Source organism: Dama dama, chromosome 33 (genome assembly GCF_033118175.1).
Source record: "Dama dama isolate Ldn47 chromosome 33, ASM3311817v1, whole genome shotgun sequence".
Lineage (NCBI taxonomy): Eukaryota > Metazoa > Chordata > Mammalia > Artiodactyla > Cervidae > Dama > Dama dama.
In genome coordinates this window covers 13,302,740-13,329,280 of record NC_083713.1, presented here as the reverse complement: position 1 = coordinate 13,329,280, position 26,541 = coordinate 13,302,740, and the positions used below count along the sequence as shown (strand labels likewise).

General features: G+C 34.6%; 1 protein-coding gene across 1 annotated transcript; it reads right to left on the bottom strand.

Annotated features, from left to right (window-relative positions):
* Positions 1-4,142: 4,142 nt before the first annotated feature.
* On the bottom strand, positions 4,143-23,346 carry ZSWIM2 (zinc finger SWIM-type containing 2). The gene is made up of 9 exons (XM_061135405.1): positions 23,182-23,346; positions 21,870-21,946; positions 20,490-20,530; positions 14,032-14,242; positions 12,291-12,542; positions 9,210-9,294; positions 8,235-8,347; positions 5,814-5,967; positions 4,143-4,952 (listed from the first exon to the last, which is right to left on the bottom strand). Exons 1-9 carry the CDS (start codon positions 23,344-23,346, stop codon positions 4,143-4,145), a joined length of 1,908 nt encoding a protein of 635 aa, XP_060991388.1.
* Positions 23,347-26,541: the final 3,195 nt, after the last annotated feature.

Genomic DNA, 26,541 nt, shown 5'->3' with positions numbered 1-26,541 from the left:
GCATCAAGGTCTTTTCAAATGAGTCAGCTCTTTGCATCAGGTGGCAAAAGTATTGGAGTTTCAGCTTCAATATCAGTCCTTCCAGTGAACACCCAGGACTGATCTCTTTTAGGATGGACTGGTTGGATCTCTTTGCAGTCCAAGGGATTCTCAAGAGTCTTCTCCAACACCACAGTTCAAAAGCATCAATTCTTTGGTGCTCAACTTTCTTTATAGTCCAACTCTCACATCCATACATGACCACTGGAAAAACCATCGCCTTGACTAGACGGACCTTTGTTGACAAAGTAATGTCTCTGCTTTTCAATATGTTGTCTAGGTTGGCCATAACTTTTCTCCCAAGGAGTAAGTGTCTTTTAATTTCATGGCTGCAATCACCATCTGTAGTGATTTTGGAGCCCGAAAAAATAAAGTCTGACACTGTTTCCACTGTTTCCCCATCTATTTCCCATGAAGTGACAGAACCGGATGCCATGATTTTAGTTTTCTGAATGTTGAGCTTTAAGCCAACTTTTTCACTCTCCTCTTTCACTTTCAGCAAGAGGCTCTTTAGTTCTTCTTCACTTTCTGCCATAAGGGTGGTGTCATCTGCATATCTGAGGTTATTGATATTTCTCCCGGCAATCTTCATTCCAGCTTGTGCTTCTTCTAGCCTAGCATTTCTCATGATGTACTCTGCATATAAGTTAAATAAGCAGGGTGACAATATACAGCCTTGACGTACTCCTTTTCCTATTTGGAACCAGTCTATTGTTCCATGTCCAGTTCTAACTGTTGCTTCCTGACCTGCATGCAGATTTCTCAAGAGGCAGGTCAGGTGGTCTGGTATTCTATCTCTTTCAGAATTTTCCACGGTTTATTGTGATCCACACAGTCAAAGGCTTTGGCATAGTCAATAATGCAGAAGTAGATGTTTTTCTGGATGATCTAGTGGATGTTGGCAATTTGATCTCTGGTTCCTTTGCCTTTTCTAAAACCAGCTTCAACATCTGGAAGTTCACGGTTCACGTATTGCTGAAGCCTGGCTTGGAGAATTTTGAGCATTACTTTACTAATGTGTTGGATGAGTGCAACTGTGTGGTAGTTTGAACATTCATTGTTATTGCTCTTCTTGGGGACTGAAATAAAAACTGACCTTTTCCAGTCCTGTGGCCACTGCTGAGTTTTCCAAATTTGCTGGCATATTGAGTGCAGCATTTTCACAGCATCATCTTTTAGGATTTGAAATAGTTCTACTGCAATTCCATCACTTCCACTAGCTTTGTTCATAGTGATGCTTCCTAAGGCCCACTTGACTCCACATTCTAGGATGTCTGGCTCTAGGTGACTGATCACACCATCATGATTATCTGGGTTGTGAAGATCTTTTTTGTACAGTTCTGTGTATTCTTGTTAGCTCTTCTTAATATCTTCTGCTTCTGTTAGGTCCATACCATTTATGTCCTTTATCATGCCCATCTTTGCATGAAATGTTCCCTTGGTATCTCTAATTTTCTTGAATAGATCTCTAGTCTTTCCCATCCTATTGCTTTCCTTTATTTTTTGCATTGATCGCTGAGGAAGGCTTTCTGATCTCTCCTTGCTACTCTTTGGAACTCTGCATTCAAACGGGTATATCTTTCCTTTTCTCCTTTGCTTTTTGCTTCTCTTCTTTTCACAACTATTTGTAAGGCCTCCTCAGGCAGCCATTTTGCTTTTTTTAATTTCTTTTTCTTGGGGATGGTCTTGATCCCTGTCTCCTGTACAATGTCACGAACCTCCATCCATAGTTCATCAGGCACTCTGTCTATCAGATCTAGTCCCTTAAATCTGTTTCTCACTTCTACTGTATAACTGTAAGGGATTTGATTTAGGTCATACATGAATGGTTTGTGGTTTTCCCCACATTCTTCAATTTAAGTGTAAATTTGGCAATACAGAGTTCATGATCTGAGCCACAGACAGTTCCTGGTCTTGTTTTTGCTGACTGTATAGAGCTTCTCCATCTTTGGGTGCAAAGACTATAATCAATCTGATTTCGGTGTTGGCCATCTGGTGATGTCCATGTGTAGAGTATTATCTTGTGTTGTTGGAAGAGGGTGTTTGCTATGACCAGTGCGTTCTTTTGGCAAAACTCTGTTAGCCTTTGCCCTGCTTCATTCTGTACTCCAAGGCCAAATTTGTCTGTATCTCCAGGTGTTTCTTGACTTCCTACTTTTGCATTCCAGTCCCCTATAATGAAAAGGACATATTTTTGGGCTGTTATTTCTAAAATGTCTTGTAGGTCTTCATGGAACAATTCAACTTCAGCTTCTTCAGAGTTACTGGTCAGGGCATAGACTTGGATTACCGCGATATTGAATGGTTTGCCTTGGAAACAAACAGAGATCATTCTATCGTTTTTTGAGATTGCATCTAAGCACTGCATTTCATACTCTTTTGTTGACTTTGATGGCTACTCCATTTCTTCTAAGGGATTCCTGTCCACAGTAGTAGATATAATGGTCATGAGTTATATCCACCCATTCCAGTTCATTTTAATTTGCTGACTCCTAAAATGTTGATGTTCACACTTGCCATCTCCTGTTGACCACTTCCAATTTTCCTTGACTCATGGACCTAACATTTCAGGTTCCTATGCAATATTGCTCTTTACAGCATCAGACCTTGCTTCTATCACCAGTCACATCCACAACTGGGTGTTGTTTTTGCTTTGGCTCCATCCCTTCATTCTTTCTGGAGTTATTTCTCCACTGATCTGCAGTAGCATATTGGGCACCTACGGGCCTGGGGAGTTCATCTTTCAGTGTCCTATCTTTTTGCCTTTTCATACTGTTCATGGTACTCAACCACAAAAAGAAATGCATTTGAGTCAGTGCTAATGAGGTGGATGAATTATTATACATGGCCTATTATACAGAGTGAAGTAGTGAGAAAGAGGAAAACAAATATTGTATACTAATGCATATATATGGAATGTAGAATGAACTGTGGTGTTGGAGAAGACTCTTGAGAGTCCCTTGGACTTCAAGTAGATCAAATCAGTCAATCCTAAAGGAAATCAGTCCTGAGTCTTCATTGGAAGGACTGATGTTGAAGCTGAAACTCCACCTGATATGAAGAACTGACTCATTGAAAAAGGCCTTCATGCTGTGAATGACTGAAGGCAGAAGGAGAAGGGGACAACAGAGAATGAGATGGTTGGATGACATCACCGACATGATGGACATGAGTTTAAGCAGACTCTGGGAATTGGTGATGGACAGGGAGGCCTGGCGTGCTGCAGTCCATGGGGTCGCAAAGAGTCAGACACGACTGAGTGACTGAACTGAACTGAACTGAGAAAGATGGTACTGATGAACCAATTTTTAGGGCAGACATAGAGAACAGACTTATAGACACAGGGTGGGGAGAAGAGGGTGGGATGAGCAAAGAGAGTAGCATGGAAACATATACATTAGCATACGTAAAACAGAGAGCCAGTGGGCATTTGCTGCCTGACTCAGGGAACTCAAACTGGGGCTCTGTGACAACAGAGGGGTGGGATGGATTAGGAAGTGGGAGGGAGGTTCAGGGGGGAGGCCAATTCATATATACCTATGGCTGATTCATGTTGATACCTGGCAGAAGCCAACACAATATTGTAAAGCAATTATCCTTCAATTAAAAATAAATAAGAAAACCACCATCTGGATTTTCCTATAGGGTTGTGGTGATCATTAGTTCATAAAATGTAAAAAATAACTGGAAAGAATCCCTGTATGTTACATGTCACCAAATGAAACGTTTGAAAACAGTAACTCAATGCAAGGAAAATCTATTTCCTTAATTAAAAATAATTAATTTAATCAATGTAAAGACATATATAAAATTTCTAAAAATTATTTATAATTCATAAGACCCTGAAACATACTTATCAATGCTTTAAGTCTTATAAGAAATGAGGCCATTTCCTTAGGTCGTTATTCATAGAGAATAGTTGAAATAAAAGCACAGAATTTTGTATATGTATATATATATATAGGTCATTATTCATAGACAAGTAGGGAAAATAATAGCAGAGAATTTTATATATATTTGTCAGGAGTATATAGCATTTATTATGTTCTGCAAAAATTTTACATTTGATATTCAAATATTTTCTGATTTTAATAAATTAATTTTTATAAATGAACACCTTCCAATATTAAAGATAGCTCAGGGCTTTTTGCATTTAAAGGGTGAGATATAGGCCTTCTGGATAAATGACTAAATTTTGGTCTAATTTTCCCCATACAATTATTATACCTCTTAGACAAACTAAGTTTTGTTGTACCCCAATTTACAATAAGACTTAGATCTGGAAGCAAAGCATTTGATCTCGTGTTGTCCTCTCTTACTTTATTACCAAGAATCTTCTTTGAATTGTGGTTAGTTCCTTTACAACTTCTGTTCATCTTCTGGCTTTGACTAGTGTGGTGTTTTTTATTTATACCTGGGTTTTTCATTTCAGTTGGAGGCATTATATTCTTGTGATCAATAGAAGGAAAAAATGTTTGAGATGATGTTTTTCCAAAGGATCCAGTGGGTAAATCTTGGAGATAGCTGGGAAAATGTTGGTTAATTTTACATTCATAGATTGATTTTCTTGAATTTGAATCATCTAGTTTGAAAGAATATAGATTGTCTATTGTTATATTCTGATAAGTATCATTTGGACTCTGAGGTGTATTCAATTTTTCAGAATTACGTTGAGGTAAGATAGGTAAAATTCCAGGTTTGTTTTGTTTTAAGACTAATCCAGTACCAGGAATAAAAAGTTCTGGGTCTTCCTGTTTTGGCAGATGAGTGATGTCTGTGTTTGAAACAGAATGATGTACATGTCCATTCACCGCTCTATCTTTCCAGATTAAAGGGTTATATATAACTTGTCCATCAATAGGGCATGAATTGCACTTGTGGAGTAACCAACTGTCAATACATTTCCTATGAAACTTAAAAAAAAAGTTATGCTAATGAGAGATACAATATCTTATTTATAATGTACAGTATTTATATAAATTTTCCTATATCATTCATTTCCATATCATCACTATATCATTCCTATATAAAATTTCCTATATAATTTTAAAACTTTCATAAAATTGGAAGGCAACACAATTTATCATGTTTTATGGAAATACTGTGAAGAAGTTCTCTTAAAAATGTAGTTGGTTATAGACTGATTGCTATTTTCCACATTAAAATGAAAAGCCCTCTATGGATACCCTTTCACTGTTACTTTCTAATGAATGAGTATTATTAAACAATAAAAATGTCATAGCCAACTTGTGTTGAAGACTTATATGATGATGGTAAGACATAATATCATAAATCATAAAAGTTTATTTATTAAAACAACTTTATCTCAGAAAAAAATGTGGTTACCACAACATAGTGATTCAGCAACATTAAGACTTTGATTCCAGTGAGTCCATTTGAAATAATAATAAACTATGTAGAATTAAGCATTTCTGTTTCATCAGAAGAATCATAAGTTAGTATACTCTATAAGCTTTTTCTTTTTATCAGTAACCAAAGTAGACAAAAATATTTAACTTGAAGTGTCATTTTATGTTTCCTCAGTAGTATATACAGAAATGATTTAATCCTAATTAATAGGAATCCATCCTTGAGAGGCAGAGAGCCACCTTCTCAATAGTTTCTGCTCTAGCAAATTTTTACACACACTGTTCAATCTGAACATCTCTGCTCATCATCCAACTAAAAATGTAAAAGAAGAGACTTAAATTGCCATTCCATTTGTGAAAACTGGCCCCACAGGGAAAGTCAAACTAAAATGGTGTGACTTCTACCTTGTGAGTACATGGGAGCAGTCTCGTATGTTGACCACGATGAAATGCCTTCAAACAAAGTCGACACTGGTATCCTGGAGCAAGCAGTTTGCTATTCTTTGTGATCAGAAAGAGAGGCAGTGACTTTACCACGTGTTTTGGTGTATAAATTTGGCTAAGTGAGAATAAGCAGAGAGATATGGATGGTCATATGTGATTATAGATCAGGAAGCTATCAACAGTACAGGTAATAACCTCCATATAAATCATGCAAATGAACCCAGTACTTTTTAGAACTGAAGATAATAAGTCTCATGCATTATAAAGTTTAAAAATCTATTGTCTTGATCTTGAACAAGATGAATCCAACTTCAACATCAACTTCATAAAGAGCAAAATTTAGTCATTTCAAACAAAAATACTAAGTTGAAATTTTTTGAGTTGAGCTTTTTCACATCAATGAAACAAGAACAGAATTTTGATGAAAACTATATGCTTTCATATATATGAGCTGAGCTAACACAAAGGCTGGTGTTTAGAAAAATATAACCCAGTTCACTTTGTCATCTGGTAGGAAATAAGGTAGATGGTAGGCCATATTAAATATTCCGGGCTACTATGATAAATTGGTAGGTCATAATCTATGAAGAAACTTATTTCACATGGGGCATATGCTTACTACTTCAGTACTGTTAGACCATGTAAATGTACTGTAAAGATACCAATCCCATTTTTGTACCAAAACTACCAACAAACATAACTAAGATTATGCAATGGAAATCTGATGCCACTAGCAGCTGATAAAACAGATAAATATTTAAAAACGAAACCTTGGTTTAAAGGTTAGATGCATTCTTGTTATTCAAAGGTTATCCAGAATAAAGTTAAAATATATTCTTAGAAAACTTTGTACTTTTCATTACTCTATAGATAATACTTCTCATTAACTCTGCAGATAAACTACAAAAATTGCCTTTACCAAGGTCATTTAATTATCAACTAAAAAAAAAAATCTGTGTGTTTCTATTATGTCAGGTTGTTAATCAGTTTTTTATCTTGAAACTCTTTTGTTTATTCCATTTTCCCTGCCTAGAACATCCTTCTATCCCTAATGTTCTCTTGCCTACCTCCACAATATCTCTTACACCATTAGTTTTACAATTTATCATTCTAATAGGTTGAGGTGTGATACCCAGCCAGGGCCAAGGAAAAGGGAGATGGAGAGCCTTTGTATAGGTTCATTTCACACCCACAAAGTATTTTATAGTCCACAAGAGCTACGGTCTCTGAAGTGTGTGGAGCACCCACGGGGCATGGGCTAGGTATCTACTGGTTTGGACAGAAATCTATCAATCATCTGTCTATATATAGATATACTATATATATATGTAGGATAGAAATATATATACATAGGATAAAATTTTTAATATATATATATTACATATATAATGAACAAGCACTATTTTTGTTTGGTTAATTCATTGAAATTGTCTTTTAAAAAAAATTTCAATTTTATCCCATTCTTTTAAAATGAACTTTGTTAATGTTTTACAGTGTACCTAATATAGTAATTATACACAGTAGGTTTAATTTTCTTTCATTAATAAGAAGTATGACAAAATCTGTCCTCTAGTAAAGAGGCTGAGTCAGGGTTTTGAAATACAACCAGTCCCTTCAACACTCTTCATGAGGGTGGAGTAGAGGGGCAATGAGAAAAGAAAGACTTCCTTCCCTTCGTGGCCAATTGTTGTTTGGTTGCTAAGGGTGACTTTGCAACCCCACAGACTGTAGCCGGCCAGCCTCCTCTGTTCATTGGATTTCCCAGCAAGAATACTGGAGTGGGTTGCCATTTCCTCTCCAGGGGATCTTCGCAACCCAGGGATTGAACCCACGTCTCCTGTATTGACAGGTGAATTCTTTACCACTGAGCCACCTGGGAAGTTCCAGTGGCTGATTACTTCAAAGCAAATCTCATAGTTAACTGTATTTTTTCTTTATATTAACTCCTATCAGTTTTAATTTTGATGATCATTACTAAGGGAACTACTATAACTACTATGTCCCTAATGTAATCTTTAGTAGAATATTAATAATATAATAGTAGACAGCATTATTTGAATATTTACTGTATCAATTTCGCATGCACAAAATTTCTATAAGACTGGTTTTATAACTGTCCCCATTTTAAAGATAAAGAAAAATGTTGCAGGGAGGAGTGAAATAACCAGCCCAAAAGTTGCATAGCCAACCTGTGGTTGTACTAGGACTGGGTTTAGGCATTCTGACTCCAGAGCTTTGCTCTTCACTTGAACACTATATCATCTAGTACATAATAGTATTTGATCAATACATATTTCTTGAATAAAGAAATGAATAAAACTTATCCAAACTGAAAAATTATTTAAATATTTCCCCAAATACAAATTTCACTGAGACACTTACTCTTGCTTTTCTTGAAAATGTGGCATCTTTTCCTCTATCTCATTTTTAATTTCGACATATTTTACAGTTTTATCTGACCTTTTCCCCAGCGATCTCCATTTTTGATTTCTCTTCTGTAATACGTAAAAAGTGAATGTTACTCGGCAATTTGTGGAAACTTTTACCTTGTGCATTAAAATCAGTAGGATGCATATCAGTAAAATAATAATATAAATAAAGACTCATCATTTTAAAATATAGCTTTTTAACACATTAAAGAAATTGCAAATTATTAGTCACTCATATACTGTTGCACAGCTACTCTAACCTCTAACAGTACTTTTAAAGGTAAAATTTTAACCTATTAATCAGTAATGGTAATTGTGGATGTTTTATCTTGTGTAGTAAGTTCAGCAACAGGAGACACTTATTTACTTGTTAAATTCAAGTGATATAAGAAATTTTAAAACCATAAATCGTCGTTAGTAATAAGTCATTTGGTGTGTTGAGATCTTTTTTTTCAAAATGAATTTTCAAGCTTGATGGCCATTAATTTCTGCTTCCCTGGTGGCTCAGGGGTTAAAGCGTCTGCCTCCAATGCGGGAGACCAGGGTTCGATCTCTGGGTCAGGAAGATCCCCTGGAGAAGGAAATGGCAACCCACTCCAGTACTCTTGCCTGGAGAATCCCATGGACGGAGGAGCCTGGTAGGCTACAATCCACGGGGTCGCAAAGAGTCGGACACAACTGAGCGGCTTCACTTCACTTAAGATTTATATATGATATTATCACATATTTGTTATTGTGTTGAATTTTATAAATTACTGATGTAAGAACCAATTGCCTAGAAAACCTTACGAAAAAGTTATCAAAAAAGTCATGGTCTTTGGTTTTAATTCAGACACAGTCAGCTCTATTCCAGAGTATTATCTTAGATTTTACTTAGATTTACAATGGGACAAATACAAACACCATATGAAATTTAAGGATACTGTACCTCACGAAACATAAATGAGTGAGAAAGATGGCAGCAGCTATCAAAACAATCCTGGCATAAGTGATATTCTATACATTTGGTACACCTAAAAATGAAAAACACCAAAACATACAGGAAAAAAAAATCCAGTTATTTTGATGGTTTTTGGTGAAAAACTCTGGTCAAGATTTCCTGGGAACTATGCAGATAATGACAAGGCCCATCTTAAATCTCACCTATATTAGTTTCCTGTTGCTACTGTAACAAATTACATATTTAGCAGCTTAAACACCACTATTATCTTACAATTTTGTAGGTTGGAAGTTGGACATGGGTCTCAATGGGCTTCAAATCAAGGGGTCCACAAAATTTGCATTTCTTTTTGGAGGCTATAGGGGAGATCGGCTTTTCTGTCCTTCCTTCTAGAGGCTGCCCACCTTCCTTAGCTTAGTTTGTGTCCCTTTCCTCCTCAAAGCAAGCTATGCATTATCTCTCTGTGGCTTCCTTCCATAGTCACGTATCCCTTTTGATTGTCTTCTTTGCCACCTTCTTCCACTTTTAAGAACCCTTGTGATTATACGCTGAACCCAGGCAGTGCAGGATAATCTCCTTATTTTAAGGTCAGATGATTAGCAGTCTGAATTTCACCAAACCTTAATTCTCCTACAACATGCAACCTAACATACAGGTTCCGGGCATGAAGATGTGGATATATTGGGGAGGGTATTATTTTGTCTACCACACACACCCACCATGATGTCTTTGTGGAATACTTTATCCTGAATCTACCTCTTTGTCTAAGTTCCTTAGGTCCAACAGCCTATTAGATATTCTATCATTTGATTACTCAGTGTTTTCCTACGATTTCATGAATGCTAGAGTTATACTTAATAGAAAACAGAACAGGTTTCAAAACAGAACCTGTTTCAAAACAGGTTCTTGGAAACAGAATTGTACTATATTCCCTCTCTTCCCTCACAAAATGGAAAAACCCATATGTATAAGAAAATTTGTAATAAAAACTATTGATATGATAAAAAATTTTCATTTTCTGCCAAATTCAATCTAAACATATGTTACTTATATAAAATTTTGGCACAAGCAGATAATTCTAATTTACTTGCAGCAATATTCACCGAAAAATAACATTTCAAGCAATATAATAATGTTATTTTCTTACTCAGGTTATCAAAGAATGAGAAGATTATTTCCAAGAGAAATTTGGGAAAATATATCCTTCAGACATCTTAGAAATAGCAAGTATTAGTTTATTCATTAATATTATTTATATACACAAGAAAGATTCTTAATAACATCTGAGCAATGGTGTAACTTATCCCATACATCAGACTATGCTGGGCTAGAAAAAGTTAAGCATCTCTGTGTTGATATATATATGATATTTTTGAAATTAAAAGGTAATAAGTATTAATAACTATATTATGAACTTTAACAAAGAAGGAACTGAAAAGCTTTCTGGTTTATCTTGCCTCTTATTCAAACCATTACTAAACTAATGGAAATAGTTCTTTCAGGCTAACGACTGAAATCTTACTATTTGAGGGAGTGGAATAGTGCATTCTTTAATTTGTAAAAGAAAATTGATATGGATGTGAATAATTGTGAACCAAATGCATATAGAAGAAGTTATTCTGAGAGTGTGGGACAGCAGGCAGGGAGCAGAACAGTGGAGAATGCCTGGATTGAGGGGTAGTAGGAAGAATCACCCATGGGGACAGAAAGTGCAGTCAGAGGGACAGAGGAGAACACTGTCATTAACAAAAACAAGAAAATTTACCAAAGCCACTCACACATTAACCATCTGAGGAACACATCACTATAAAGACTGAAAATTTTACACTGTGATGTTCACTTGTCCTTATTCCCCACCCGAGCTATTTCTCCCAACTTACTTTTCCACACATTATCTTAGTCCCTTATTTTTCTTACTCACCCCTCCTGAAAAAATTCAGACTGCCAAAACAATGAGTGCTAGTGCCAAATATCGTCTTTCCTTTTTCTAGAATTCTCTTTAATCAACATTCCAGAAACTGTCCGAACACTTCCTGCTAAACCTTATAAAAATTCTGCCCTTCTTCCTCAAGTAAAGAGGCTCCTTTGGTGCTTTCTCAGGCCCGCTGTTTTCCAATAAAGACTTTTGTGAACAGTGCTCTGGCTGATTTGTTTTTATGTGACACATTGAGAAAACAAAGTATTAGAACAGTTCCAAGAGGGAGGTATCATTCACTGGTGGGGTGATAAAAACAGGTCTATAGTTTTATTAAGAGGGTTTTAAAAATGTATTAATTGGACTCATCATAATGTAAATCAGGAAGACTGCATTTTAGAACATTTTTAACAAAGGTTGAAACAGGATATTTTCTTCTTCACATACAGTTAACCTTTAAGATTTTGATTATGAAAGAACAAATTTCCAAGCATAGCAATTAATTGATATTTTATTGTGGGACTTGTGGGAAAGTTTGAGGATTACTTAAAAAGTAATGAAAATTTCTTTCTCTCCTAAGTATCTTGTGGTGGTGGTTTAAGATGTAAAAGAAAACAAAACATGCATCATTGCAGTTTGGAGTTGGGGGGACATTAACTTCAGTTGATCTAGTCAATATCCCTCTGGCTCAGTCCTAGAAGTTCTTGGCAATGACTTCATAGGTGGTTCAAAGAAAATTACAGGGGATGAGAGGTCTCTCTAGCAGGGCTCTGAGCTTGCAAACTGATTTAAGCCAAATTATAAATCCTGTGTTCAGAGCTTCCAAGAAAGGATGCTAGTTCAGACTCACCATCTAGACCAGAATGCAAAGTTAATACTCTGTGTGAGTAAAACAACTGAAATCTCTGAGGTACAGGGCTGACATAGATCACTAGTCTGAAAATTCTGAATAAGCAGCCTAATCCTATATAGGGCAAACACAAAAACAGAATAAAACAAAACCCACCCACCCCCAAAAACAAACAAACAAAACAAAACAAAAACAAAAAAATAAAGGAGAGAAAGAAGTTTAAATGACTAGTACTCTAATGTTCAAAGTTATCTAAATTAAAAAAAAAGACTACAAGCTTATAATTTTACTAACTGATACTTACTTGTAACACTTCCCTTCAAGTGGAAATTGTTGACAGTTATTACAAGGAATTCCAAGATGCTTGTCTAATCGTTCTTTCTCAGCTGCAGTCACAAGTTTGTTAGAATTTTTGAATTCCTCTAAAATAAGATTTAATGGTCCAAAGTCTTTCCTACACAGAGGACATTTCAACATGGAAGAGTTCAATGTCACATCCTGATAATTAGCTAAGATCTTCATACATTTTATATGAACACTATTGCCACAGCCAAACCTGTAAGAAATAAAATCCATGTTTACCATTTGTATGCAGCAAAGTTTATTTACATAAATAAGTTTTCTGTGCTACCATTTTTTATTTCCCATAAAAACAGATTCGGAACTGATCATTTATAGCTTGATTACAGACATAAATGGGGCTTCCCTGATGGCTCAGTGGTAAAGAATCCACCTGCAATTCAGGAGACATGAGACACGGGTTTGATCTCTGGGTAAGGAAGATCCCCTGGAGGAGGAAATAGCAACCCACTCCATCATTCTTGCCTGAAAAATCCCATGGACAGAGGAGACTGGTGAGCTATGGTCCGAAGAATCACGAGGAACTGGATACAACTGGGGAGCTGAGTGCACACACACTTAAACACTATCCTTTCTGTCTAGTCTAATCTAATCTATCATATTTAATTTAGTAGATCAGAATTCCAGACAAAATGTTCCCCATTTCAATGAAATTGGCAAAGATTTTGCATCATTATATTTTTCATTTTTAAATTGAGAATGAATACAGTCTTAGCAAAGAGGAAAATTATAATAGTAATTATTATTTTTAAATAAAAAATGTTGCTGAGAGCAGAGGTGTCACCTTATTTTTCTAGAAATTACACTAACATGAATGTGGTAGTACCCAGTTAATATCTGCTGAGAGAAATAATATTTTGGGAAATAGTTAATAATTTCAAAATATGCAAAGGAAGCAGCTATGTGAAAAAAATACAATGTGGATGAAAATTTTAGTAAATAATCAAAGAAAAAAAAGTTAAAAAGTTAAATACCAAGTGGTTGCTCAAATTTTCCAAGTCCAACTTTATAGTGCCTTTAAAAATAGTTGAGTACAAAACTGTTAATAAACATTTATGTATAAGTGGAATTTTGAATTATTAGGTTTAAAGATAAAATTTAGAAAAGCTGAAGAGATTTTTTATCATTTTAAAGTAAAATAACCATTACTTTCAGAAAACTCTTTGTAACCACTCTAAGCAATGGCATCTGTTCATGCTAAGTCATTTCAGTCATGTCTAAATCTTTGCAACCCCATGGACTGCAGCCCACTAGGTTCCTCTGTCCATGGGATTCTCCAGGCAAGAATACTGGAGTGGGCTGCCACGTATTCCTCCAGGGGATCTTTGGGTCCCAGGGATCAAACCTGCGTCTCACATCTCCTACATTAACAGGTGGTTTATAAGCCATGGAATTTGTTCATGTGTATAAAACAAAAACATGAAAACTATCTACTTTAATAACTTAAAGTGAAAAGGGAACTAAAGTAGAATTTATTTTTTAATTTTCAGCCTTTAAATGTAGCCAGAAATATTTAGAGTAGGAACAGGACCTCTTTAAACATATATGTTAGGAAATAAAAGGCCAATTAAATATGATTGCTTAAATATGTATTATTCTTCTATCAACATGCTTCATAATGATATAAACACATTAAATTAGAATTTGTTCATAAGTTTGTAGAATCTAAAGAAAACTCATGTCACCTGCAAAAGGTGACAGGAAGCTTTTTCTCTAAAAGTACTTCTTGACAAATAGAGCAGATATCATCTGAACTGATTTCCTTCTGTTTAATGTAACCATCTTCTTCAATCTGTGCATTTTCATTGTTCATTTCTTGTTGGGGAGTTTGAACTCGATGTATTCCCTGAAGCAAATCGTTGATTTCTCTCTCCACAAGACCTAACTGCAAAGCAGCTAGTGATAAATTCCAAAGTATTAAAATTTGATGGCAAATTGGAGATACAGAAACAGCTTAGGCTGAAAGTTAGCATTTTTTATTTCAAATATCAGAAAGGCAGACTTGGTTGAATTATTACACTGACATTTACTATTTTTTATATTCCTTTCAGAGCCAAAAGGTCAGAAAAGAGTTGTTTATAAAAAGCATGGAAATTATCTCTTATTTTCTTGTTACCGTAAAGAGTTGGTACAACCAGCACCTTATAAATGTTTCAGATTAATTATATGACAGTGTTCATTCATCCTTGGATTGGTGCTGTAATCATCTCTCACATTTTTATCTTTTATTCAAAAACAAATACTTTATCAACATACAAGAGTATTAAAAGAAATGGGTGCAAATTCAGAAAGGGGAAGAGATATTTGAGTGGTTAGTGTAATTAATATTTGTTAGATGAATAAATTACTAAATAGATAATGAGAGAGCAAGACTCCACTGTGTCTATTTTTCTTTCTCAGTTTTACGCCCCTACAAGAGCGTCTCAGTAGCCACATCCTTCACAGATTTGGTCAGTATTCCTCAGGACAACCTATTAGGAACTATATTATCTATACCCTTGGGATGTACAGTTTTTGAATTCTGAATTTTCTCCATCCTGCTATCCTATTTGCTGCTCTCAATGCATGTAGTTTTTGATCAAGGCATCCTAGGTTCCTTTTTTCTCTGGCCCATTCCCATGTTCTTTTCTCTTCCTCTCTCCTTAACAGGCCATAATTAAAACGCCAGCTGTTACTGGCCCCCCTGAGTTCTGGTCATTTTATACATTCTTTAATACATATAGATTAAAAATCACTTGCAAGGTAATGAAAAGCTTCATTTCCCCCTAAAAAGATTACCACTTAAACACTAAAAACATTGAAAAGCTCACAGTTACATTTGACTATAGAGATCTCTGTTCCTTGTCTAAGGTGGGGTGGCAGGTGGAATGTGGGAGGGTATTACACTTTAATTAACCATTACTTTGGAGGATGAGGGCTATCTGTCACAGAGACACAGCAACATCTGCTCCCTAAAAAAATGAGGAGGAAAATGAAGAATAAAAGATTTCTCCACAGTAGCAGAAATATTGAATTGTAAAATTTCCTAAGAGAAGCTGGCTACAAAATATTCTCTGTGGTATAACATGAATCAGAGAATAAAAGGGAGAAACAAACTCTTCTGAAATTAATTTGGAAAAATTAATGTAAGAGACTATGAAAGAATCTTCTTTAATAGAGAAGAGCAAGACAGTTAATCTTATCAGATATCACAATCTATTATAAAACAATAAATATATAAAAACTCACTAAAGAATAAAAATTATGAAACAAGGTTGAAAAGAAGCACTATTTATTAGCTGTTACTGAGATAACTAGGTATAAATATGGAGAAAATTAAACTAATTAAAAAAATACCAATCTCCAATTTATACCAATACAACTACACATGGATGCCATAAGGAAAAATAAAAATAATATGAAAAAGTTAGCAGAAAAAAATCTCTAAAATACTATGGAAGGACAACTTTCAAAGCATCAAAACAATATACACAAAAAATAAAAATAGTAAGATTTAGTAACACACAAAAACCCACATACATATAACAAAACTTAATAAAACCATATAAAAAAGAATTATGTCATTAGGAAAACATTTGCAAAGAGGGGTAAACCCTATATTTAGGAAGAGCTTGTAGTTTTACTCCAATAAATAAATAGCCAAGTACAATTTACACATGCAGTACAAATAAGTCAACAGATGTTCAATTTCATTAATATCAAAGAAAAGTGGGTTCAAATCAAAATGAGTTACAGATATAGAATGAAACCTAAATAAAAGGTAATAAATAAATAAAGGGCTATGTTTCATTTGCCCTAAATTATTTCAGGGCATTTTAGATTCTAAAGGTATGTCAGGTGTATGAATAATGAAAACTATTTTCTTAATTTACTGGGAATGAATAGATTACTATGAACTTTGTATCTTTTCCTACTTTGTGTGACTTAATCTTTTTTTCCTAGTATTATAGAAATATCTGTTTTTCAAAATTTTCCATGTATCTTTATTTACTTTGGAGACTTAAAATAGGCTGTTAAATATATGTAATATGTTTAATATGACTAAAACATGAATCCAAAAAGCAAAACTAGCAGAAAACTGATATATTGCTGAAATCATAAATCAGCAAAAGTAATGGTATAAAGCATTAATGCTATAAAATATTAATACTTAAAAAAGGAAAAAACCCTCAAACACACAGATATGGAGAACAGGTTGATGGTTGCCTGAAGATGTGTTGGGGGGGTGGCTAGGAGGTAAGAGAAATGGCTGAAGGTGGTCAAAATGTGAAAACTTCCATTTATAAAATAAATTAGTCACGGGATCATAATGCACAGCATGGTGACTACAGTTAATAGTACAGTTAATAGTACTGTGTTGCATATTTGAAAGTTGCTAAGAGAAAAATCTTAAAAATATTCATCACAAGAAAAAAGTTATAATTGTGTGATTTCATGATCATTTTGCAATATACATATACAGTGAATCATTATGTCATACACCTGAAATTTATATAATGTTTTATGTCAATTATATCGAAATAAAAACAATACTTTTTGCAGTACTCTTGGAGTACTCTTGGAGTACTTTTACTCCAACAGCCAATTAATGAGACTTTAGGCTAGAGAAATAACTGAGAGAAGAAAAAGTTTCATACACAAGGAATATAACAGGAAAAACTATACTCCAATAAAAATTAATAAAAAAATCAATAAAAATGAGTCATGATAAAAAAGAATATAACAGGTATTTAGAAATAAATTAAATGCCAAACAACAGGAGAATGTTAAGTCAACTATGACATATAATACTCTGAGTATATCATAATCTATTTAACATTCACTGACAATTTAGAGAGGCTACATAGCATTGAAAGTATTTATAAAGTAACAGTGTGTGGTAAAAGCAGAACACAGAACTCCCACACTTACATTTATCCTCTGTATAAATACAAAGTCAAAAAAGAAAATAGAAAATAAATATTAATTATATCTTTGTGGTTGGAATTAAAAAACTTTTCCTTAAGTGTGGTTGTTATTTTATCCATTAATATTTAACTGAAAAAAGGAATAGATGGGATTTACTAGACACTGTATTTAGAAAAAACCCATTAGGCAATAAAGCTAGGTTTTGCTGGAAAATATATGTGGGGTGATGGGAAAAATAGTGTTCAAAAACTGATATTTTTATGAAAAATTCCTATGTAACCAGGTTTGTGCTCAGTCCACAAGTCATGTCCAACTCTTTGTGACCAACCAGGCTCCTCTGTCCATGGGATTTTTTAGGCAAAGATACTGGAGTGGGTTGCCATTTCCTTCTCCAACCATCTTTGCAGGTCTTCAAAAATAAAAGCGGGTCTCAGGTTTCTGAAATGCAGCACAAGGGTACAAATAATTGTTTCCAGATTTATTTTAGAAAAGAATCTATGAATGATGTTCAAAATGTTTCTGCTTCATTATTAGTAACCTTCTTCTCTACATTTATATATTTTACATAATATTAATGAATAGCCATTTATAGCTTTCTTTGGATTACTTTTTCATGCATGTTTGTTCTAGCTTTCATTTAAATGATAAATTTCAACATTATTGAGACATACTTTCTTTGAATATTTGTACACAAACATCTTCTCAATGTAAGTAGCTAAAACATATTTTAAATATCATATAAAATATTTTTAGTAGGAAATATAATTTTTCAAAATTCATATATAGGATCAAATTTAAGCATTTACAAACTTTCCTACTATAGGATACTTAATAATAAAAAGAATAAGACATGAGTTCTGCTTTCAAGAACACAAAGGAGAATATGATACAAAATATTAAATTAATCATTATGAAATTACTATTTTCATAGATGAAAAAATATTGGCAATTCATATGATCCAATTCATTAAAAAATAACCTAGCAGAGCTCTCAACTAAAATGCAGTACAATAAATATTTGTTGAATATAATTGGGTGGAGTTGTACTGTCCAATAATACAGCCATTGGTTACTGAGCACTTGAAATGTGGATAATGTGACTGAAAAATTGAATTTTAAATGGTGCTTTATGGAAGACTAATAATCTATAGTTTTTGGAAATTTAGAAGTATGTTTATAACAATTTATGTGTTATCTGAATCTATTTTTCAATTGAATATTTTATGATGTCTAAATGCAGATCAAGCATTTCTAATGTAAATACAGTGTCTGAGTTAAGATGTACTGTAAGTGTAAAAGACACACTAGATTTTGAAGACAAAGGGAAAAACATCACACTATCTCATAATTTTTGTATTGATTACACGCTGACATGATATTTTTATGTATTGGGTTAAAATAAAATATATTATTGAGACTAATTTTCCTATTTCTTTTTACTTTTTATAATACGGTTACTAGAAAATTATACAAGTGCTTCACATTGTATTTCTAACGGGCAGCGTAGTATAGAAGAAGCTTGTGACATGATATGGAAAATAGTGTAGAGGATGTGAACATTTAACTTCAAGTAGATAGAGAAATAGAGAAGAAAACAATATGCATGAACTCATACAATCTAATCACTGTGTATGAAGGGTTGGGAGAGGATGAAGACTAGTGGCATTTCAGGAAGAATCTTTCGTCTACAATGTGGAGGAGCCAGCAGCAAAGGGCAGGTGCTGGAAGCCAGGAGGCTCCTAAGAACGGGACTAAACGCTGACGAAGCTTGACCGAAGGTAAGAACGAGGACAGAGGTGACAGCGCAGCTGAGAAGTAGGGACGGGGTAACACAAACGGGATTTGTGCAAGAGAAGAGGATGCGAAATGAAAAACCAAGGATGCCACAGTTTCTAGCTTTGAGGCTAAAGAAAAGGGAAAGTCAATATGTGAGCTGGGGAATACAACAGGGGAGCACATAGAGGGGGAATTTAGTACTCAAAATGCCCATGGGACCTCCAAAACTGTGCTGCTGAGAAGGCAGGTGGAAACACGGGTCTCCTGATAAGATGTAGAAATCACTGTTACAGACGTAACAAGGGGAGACAGGCAATATGAGACATTTCTAAGAAAATATGTGCTGGCTGTGGTTTGGTTGCTAAGTTGTGTCCAACTCTTTTGCGGCTCCATGGACTGTAGCCCACCAGGCTCCTCTGTCCATGGGATTTCCAGGCAAGAATACTGGAGTAGGTTGCCATTTCCTTCTCTGGGAGATGCAATTTCCTGGCCCATGGATCAAATCTATGTCTCCTGCTTGGCAGGTGGTCTCCTAAATTGCTGGCAGTTTCTTTTACTGCTGAGCCACCAGGGAATGTGTATGTGGAGAGAAGAATATAAAGGAAAAATGCCTGTGAAACACTAATGTTAATTTATTGTCTATTAGAACTTATAAATGTCTACTTGTTATTGTACTTATAAAATAGTTTGAGGGGAATGAACCTGCCTAAATAGAATCTGCACCTTGAATTGAAAAAAAACTAATTATTACTTTAATTTTTATGACTATTATAGACATTAATAAATTTTAAAATGCCTTTGTAGTTCTTGGATGAATCTAGTGTAGGTTAAATAAATCTTTTCAGGAAACACTTTGATAATGACAGCATCTTTATTATAAAATGTACAAATCTAATTAACCTGTAAAGAACTATTTTTCTTTCTCTTTTATTTTTCAGGACTCTAGAATTTATTTTTAAGTTGAAAATTATAAAAATTTTCATATGCCTGACTTTAAACTCAATTTACTGAGTTTACTGTCATTAGAATTATTTTACTCTAAAAAACATACATTTTTGCATAAAAACTTGTCAGTAAATATTTTTAAAAGAAATTATGTATCATGTCAACTGTCTATTTCTGGGATCTGAACAATTTGTTATTTTTCTCACAATTAAAATTAGATATAGAAACTACTGTGAATCCTTGCTTAGAATACATAGGGAAAGTGTATTGAAAATCTGGCAATTATTTTATCTCATTTATTATTAAATGCTTTTTAATTTGAAATGTCATATAAAGTTACATTTTTTATTATTAGAAAAATGTCCCAATTGTCTTAAATGTAACAAACTGCATTACAGACAGCTGTCAGATCACCTAGAAAAATAACTGACTCAATTTAGAATATGTCTAAACAAAAAATTTTTTAATTTGTTAACTTTAAATTAGTAAAAACACACACACAAACACAACTTACATTCATGATTCCTTGGGAGCCTGAATTTTTTCAACAAGACCCTAATATCCAAAAGTAGAAAACCAAAATGAAACATTTATTTTTGACATAACCTCAAAAGGTATTATTAATTTTATAATAGGAATGGCATTACAGAATTTACTTTGCTGAACACATTAGGTATAAATCTAAAATTCTCATCATTTTCTGTTACAAGACATTAAATTTATGTTTTAAAATAAGTATGTGAAAAACATATGATCCATGGAAACAAAAGGCATTTGCAATAAAGAGATTTGTCAGAGAGAGTTTCTTTATGACATAAGAGTAGTTCACAAAGACAGGTTAGTGAGAGAATCTAAGTATTCACAGCAATCCTTTTAAACTGCCCTGGAAGCTTCCTTGGAGTAGGAAATGGCAACCCACTCCAGTATTCTTGACTGGACAATCTCATGGACAGAGGAGCCTGGTGGGCTACAGTGCCTGGGGTCACAAATCAGACACAAATGAGTGACTAAAACAGAAGCTTCCTACTCCTGGAAATGGAGGAATTTTCTAGATATTCCTGTCTTCCTATACATATCACTTTTAATGTATGACAGAAAAGTACTTTCAAATATTATCAACTAAAATGGAATATGACTTTTAAAAAAGCATATTTTAAATTCTTACTTAATATATTAAATATACATTAGTATATTAAATACTTGGATTATATTTCCATTAAATTTATGGTTAATATACTGCAAAAAATGTTACATAAATATCAGAACAGAACACCCTTGCCCTAAGGAAACTGGCATAAAATAAAAATGGAAAAAATCTATTTTATGTAAAATAATAAAACCAAATTGCAAGCTTTGAAAGAACCATAGGTGGAAGGAATTTTTTTTTTGTTTTTCATTTCTGGGATCGCCTACAAACAGGTTCTGACTCTAGAGGAAAAATTCTAGATTTGACATAAGTAATCTAAAGTAGAGTCCTGCTTCAGTCTTGAAAATTCATAGTCAAATGCTTACTGAAAAGGACTTAATAAAATTTTAAAAAATCATAGTGAACTATGTAATTATCATCACTGACGTGAATCAAGGAGATTGTTTTATTGTTAGATTTCACCTTTGTACATAATAAAAGTCTAAACATTGGTTTTTTTTCTTATTAAAAACAATAACATTACAAACATGTAGAGGTGGTAGTATGCTTCTCAATTTAAATCTTACTTAATTTTTGGGTTTAAATAAAATACCCCAAACTATATTGACAAGCTATGGTCATTTTACCTTTATATTTTCTCAACACCAAATTTCTTTAATCTTACGGAACTCAAACCATGAGAAAGGAAAAATATGTAATAAAACAAGATGTTTCTCTGTGGAAGATTTTCATTACAACATCACTTACCAGCATATGTGCTTACAAAGTTCCCCTCCTTTCAGAAATGTGGAACAATTACAAACATGAGGATTTCCTAGAGAAACCTTCAAAAGAAAAATGCATACTTAAAAAAAAAACACCTCAAGTCAATTTTTAGATTATAGAGTAAAATTAAGTTAATAACTGGATTAACAGAGATTTCAGGTCATAGGTTAGGTGACTCCAAAAGGCTAAATACAGTCTACTGGGACAGCTTAATTCTTGACATCAGTCTAATTTTCCACTTCCATATCCTTTGCCTTGCTCAACAAATTGTATTGTCAGCTAAGATTGTTTTTAAGAGTCCTATGTTTAGGCAAGTGAAAAGAACTCTAATTTTAAAAGCTTGAAAGAAAAATCTATAAAATATTAGCTGAAAGGAAATTCTACTTTGCAGTGTAGCTAAAGACTTGGAGTAATGGAGTACTTCCCGGGTTTTTCTGTGCATATATTTCAATTAGTGAGTGTATTTAATTTTACTCACTAAGTCTATACTGGCTTAAACTATTTATTAAATGCCCTAAGTGTTGTAAAGTGGGAAAAGGACGTCTGAGATAAGCATAGGTTAGTAACCTGTACTCAGTACTTAAAATGCATGACATTAACTTAATAATTAATTATTAAAATAAATAAATTTAAATTAATTTAAAATAAAATAACAAATTAAAATAAATATATAAATTTAATTTAATTTAATAACATTAAATTAAAAGATTCCAGGTCATCTTCTGGAAAGTAGAGCGGTGGCTGATTTTAGGCTGATGAAAGCAGGATATGTGAAAACTAAATATCTGTAGTTTTCAGCAAAATTGAAAAGAATTTTTATTCATCACCTTTCCAAGGAATCGCCATTTAAGCTACACTTTAAAAGTGTCTCGTTATAGCTTCCAAGAGACAAAAAAGTAAAGGAAATCCAATTTTATTTATCCAGCAAATATATACGGCTTGTAAACAGACTGGACGATTTTCGTTTCATCTGCGTTACAGGGCTAGTGACTTGCTAATGGATCCGAGAATTTACGTAAAAGCAAACCATATACTCAAATAAAACCTGTTGTGTTTTCAAGCCCGAAGATCAAGGGCCAACATCTTAGAAGCTGGATACGATTTGGTGCCTTAACCTCCAATAACGGAACTTTTCTAACAAATACTATTTTGCTCGGTAATGCGCACGTCTTTAAAAAGTCGGGAACACTCGCGGGTGAGGTTCGGCAGCGAGTAGCTACATACAAGGTGGGTCTGGGGGGACTGGGCGGGTCCGCCTGGCTGGAAGCCGGGGCGAGTTGGGGGCGGTAGTTACTCGGAAATCCCTGTTTTCCGGTTCCTCCTCTCTCAGCAGAAAGGCGGTGGGGCCCATCTCTCGCAGGAGGTAGATGCTGCTGCTCAGCGCTTGGTCTTGTTGCCAGCTGAGGCGGTCGATCAAGTGTCTTCGCCTCTCAGAGGCTTTACAGCCTCCGCGAAGCATCTTGCGCGGGTTAGGGCGAAGGCAGCAGTTCAGCCAGGCTGTCGGAGTCGCCAGCCGGTCTCCATGACAACCGCGTGCCTGTCGGTTGCTTGGTGACGGTATTTGGGCTCCCCGATATCCCGGCATGCCTTGCGCTGAGGTGTTGCTTTGCGAGATCACACTCGGCTCCACTCCTTCCAGAAACAACGATCTTGACCGCGGAGTGTTTCTGATACCCAACGCAGGCGGTCGAAGATATCGCTGTCAAATCTCTCGCGTTCCTTCTGCTGGTTCCTCGCAGGCGGGGCTCGTGAATTCTGTGTTAGGACTGCCGCACAGCCGGGTTACATACAGTTAGGGCTCTGGATGCTAAAATTATCCTGTAATGATTCATCGTTTTTATCCGAAAGACGTTCCACAAACATTTCCCGATTGCTCACTAGGTGCATAATCAGAATTAATCGCTGGGGAAAGATTAGTGATGTGGAACACAGCATCCTAACGTGGAAGCTAGACTCTTTAAGTAGGGCTGTATGTGTTGGTGTTGTGCTCAGCATGTTTATATTGCGTGTTTGGATAGGGATGGGTGTTGGGTGTGTGTGTGCAGAATCCATTGCCTCTATGCCCTCTAAACTTACAAATACCTATTTAAGGAATAAGGTATGTAATGTTCACTGGATAGTTCAGATTGTCTATGAGCTTTGTTACTAGGTTCAGGAGGACAGCAATAGTAAAGTATGAGTCAGGTAAAGAAGCCATGTTACTGGAATCTGTCTTTAAAAGTGAAATCCGGAAATGACCAGTTGTGGCCCAGTAACATAAAGATGAGGGATATTTGTCCTATTTTATCATGGAAAGAACTCACAACTCGGTATGTGGAGAGCAGGAGGAGAAAATGGTCAAAGGCCCTGATATGAAAGAAGATGATAGAAATGGCAGCTTTCACATGTGAGACAACTGAATAAACAGCATCCAATCCTAGGTCTAAGATTTTAACTTAATTTTATCGCTACTCTCCTATTCTGACTAAAAACAACTAGCATACATGCTACCATACTCCCAACTTTACCATCAATTTAATGGCGCTAGATGTTAAAATAAAGTATTATATTAATACATTAAGAAAAAACTCATATTCAAATCAAAAGAAATTATAAATTGAATTTGTAATTTATTTATTAATACTAATAATTAAAAGGACTCAAAAGACAATCTGCACTTTATGATGAGTAAGGTTTCAGAATGAAGGCACTTTATTCAATCACCATTTCTCTCCTCTCTCCATGTACATATATGTCTTCATATAGATTACATATATATTATGTATATAACTATTTAAGAATTACTCTGAAGAAACTTAAAAAAAATAGCAAATAATTGTTAAAATTATTTTGTAAATAAGTAAAACTGTTTTATTATCATAATCAGGTAATAATACTTGTTACATGTGTAAGTGATACACACCATTCTCAGAAGATTGTGTCTTTAAGACACAACTGTCATATCAACTAAATATAGGTCCATAAATTCTATTGGGGGAGATGATGAAAGTAACAGTATTCACACTTTTACTGAAATTAAAAAGGGAAAGCACAGATTGCTAAACAGAACTTTAGTCTAGCTATAAGACATTTGTTTTTGTATCTGTCAGTTAAGATGTCAAAAACATTTTTATAGCCAGGTTACTCTCCCATATGTTTGCTTCATCTCTTAAGAGTATTTTACAGGGGTAATATTTTGCAAATATTAAATAAGGGAATTATTCCCCTCCAAATTACATTTTGAAGCATATTGCCCAGGAAAGAGGGAAGTGGTTAGTGCTAGAAAGTCACTGATAAGTCATTTGAATTACATGAACTAAGTTTTAGGCTCTTTAGCAATACAATCTGATTATAAAAGATAATTAAAATTTTATTATAATTTAGGATTAAGATATAAAAAAACTGGGCCTAGAGTATTAGGCCTGGGAACTGTATGAAAGAGAATGCCCTGAGTGGGTAGGAAGAAGAATAACAGAAGTCAGTGGAAAGTCAGCTACCAGTCTCAACAGGGTGTGTATGTTGGGGTAAGTATGTGGAGTAGATGGAGGGATGGATTGAAACAATGAGCTGGGTTTGTGAAGACTAAGAACACGTGTGTGTGTGTGTGTGTGTGTGTGTGTGTGTGTGTGTAGTATGCTTACCTCTGGATTAATGTTAGGGAGGTACAGGCTAGTAGGAAAGTTAGGCTCCTGGCTTAGGGCCCTAACACATGATAAGCAATATGCAGAGGTGCCAGTGGAAGACAGGTAAATGAACTGGATGCAATGCCTTGATTCTCAATGGGGTGAAGATATAAAATGAACATAGGAATCTGTGTTTACCTCTAGAGAATGGGCACAAAATAAAGACAATATTAATGAATGCAGGAATCAATGACTTCAAGATTGGAAGGAAACAGAACTGAGAACTCTTGTGGGAAGCACCACATGATACCTTCTATTAAAATAAATCAATAGGTCCAACACAACTCAGTGGTTCCCAACAGGTAATCAACAGTGGCCACACTGCAGAAATGACCAGCAAGAGTCCTGGAGACACTGTATGGATTCAAGGTCTCCATCTTTTGTCATCAGACACAAGGTCATATAAGCTTCACTTTCCTCAAACACTCATATAATTTGTGGAGAGAAATAGGAGATGGGTAGAAAACTGAATTGCTAAGCATTTTACCCTTAATAGTGACCAAGGTACTTTAACATTCCTCCTAGCTGGACTAAACATAAGTCAGATTTCTTCCAGACTTTGGGTCCTTGACCTCCCTTAGAACATTTACTTTAGAAAACGTTCAGTTGTAAATTTTTTCACTGCCTTTTGAGATACAGATTTTCTCACAGTTTTACAACCTAGTACTATCTTTCTCAAGAAACTGCTAGCCATCCCTTTGAAATATAATCAAGAAAGATATTGCTCCTATCTCCCAGTTTTTAGGCAAAGTGGAGCTGAACTTTGATAATAAATGGCCTAATCATAAATGGCCTAATCACATTAACCAATCTCATCTGAAGTATCTCTGGTACTTTCCTTCTATCTCACCAAAGTCCCACCTTTGTTGTAGTATAGTTGAGGTCAGATTCTCTCCCTTATCTGTTTTGAAAAGACTTGTTTGCCTGTTTACTCTGCGAGTGCAATTTTTCTTTGGTGATAGACACCATTTATCTAAAAAACTTTATTAAAA